The 1,176-nt window shown below is 40.1% G+C and overlaps 1 protein-coding gene across 1 annotated transcript; it reads right to left on the reverse strand.

Moving 5' to 3' along the window:
- Positions 1 to 351: 351 nt before the first annotated feature.
- Positions 352 to 897, reverse strand: LOC141607903 (uncharacterized). Its single transcript, XM_074427252.1, has one exon. It carries the CDS (start codon positions 895 to 897, stop codon positions 352 to 354), a length of 546 nt encoding a protein of 181 aa, XP_074283353.1.
- Between the last annotated feature and the right edge of the window lie 279 nt (positions 898 to 1,176).

Below are 1,176 nucleotides of genomic sequence, written 5' to 3' on the forward strand. Positions count from 1 at the left end.
AGTCGGGGCTTCATAATGCCAATTGTCCAGATTAGTGTCGTTAAGTACTATACTCCGATTAATCTTTCTTGGTCATTGTCAAATAAAATTTTCAATTTTGTTTAGATTTCAAGTCGTATTATTTTCTTATGTAATATCTTCTTGTATTGGCGTATCCGGCGGCCAAGTTCTCCAAACATAGCCCATAGGTCGCAGAACTCTCAAGAGTTTGAAGGCGTATAGTACATGGAGTTTTACCTTAGTTATAACTTAACTTAGGTTTATAAAACTGATAAGGATTCTTTGTAGCAATCAGCAGAAATTTCTCATCAACATGTGCATTTTTTTTGGCAGCTGTAAATAAAGACATACCTAGCTAGACATGGCCTCACAAGCGAGGTCATGAGCAATTTTATTATAAGACCTAGGAATATAACTAAAAGCTAAACAGTGGAAAAAAGAGGCAAGAGCATCAATGTCAGCAAGAACATCCGCAAGGCAATGCTGAGGCCTCTGAATCCCTGCAAGATAACAAATAAGCGAAAGACAATCCGAAGTGACTTCCAAATAACGGAACCCCCGATCCACAGCCCATTGCAGTGCTTCATAAATCTCCAATCCTTCTGCCTGTAAAGCGGATTCACCTCCAATACTTCTCCTAGTTGTGAAGATCACCTCCCCAACACTGGAAAAAACAACCCACCCTATTCCTGCATTATCAATTGTTTTCCACCCAGCATCAACCATAATCCGCACGTGTTCACAGGAACTAATCGAACCCACTACACAGATAGGTTTACTTTCAAGAATCCATAGAAGTTGATCATCCTGCTGGCTCAAACCATTATATCCATTACGTGCAGTCCCTGACTTATTCATTTCCAAAGCCTTATCCGCCGTTCCAACAATTTGATCCATTGTCGGAAAAACATTTCCGGGTGAAATGTGGACGCTTGAATAAGAACACGATTTCGTATACTCCATAGACACCATATCGTAGCTAAGAACCTGACCACACGTTCTGCTGAACACTTCTGCTTATCCAGATAATAGATCCAGTCAATAATCCATTTTCCAATAGATAGATGTGACCCATTCGAAGCACGAATCCCAATATCAGATGAAACCCACAATCTCGTGATACAGCACAATCAAGAAAAAGATGTTTCATGGTTTCCATAACCATACCACCATTGT

Source organism: Silene latifolia, chromosome 10 (genome assembly GCF_048544455.1).
Source record: "Silene latifolia isolate original U9 population chromosome 10, ASM4854445v1, whole genome shotgun sequence".
NCBI classification, from domain to species: domain Eukaryota; kingdom Viridiplantae; phylum Streptophyta; class Magnoliopsida; order Caryophyllales; family Caryophyllaceae; genus Silene; species Silene latifolia.

Excerpts from the sequence above, each read along its gene's own strand:
- LOC141607903 (XM_074427252.1), bottom strand. The coding sequence starts at position 897 with ATGGATCAAATTGTTGGAACGGCGGATAAGGCTTTGGAAATGAATAAG.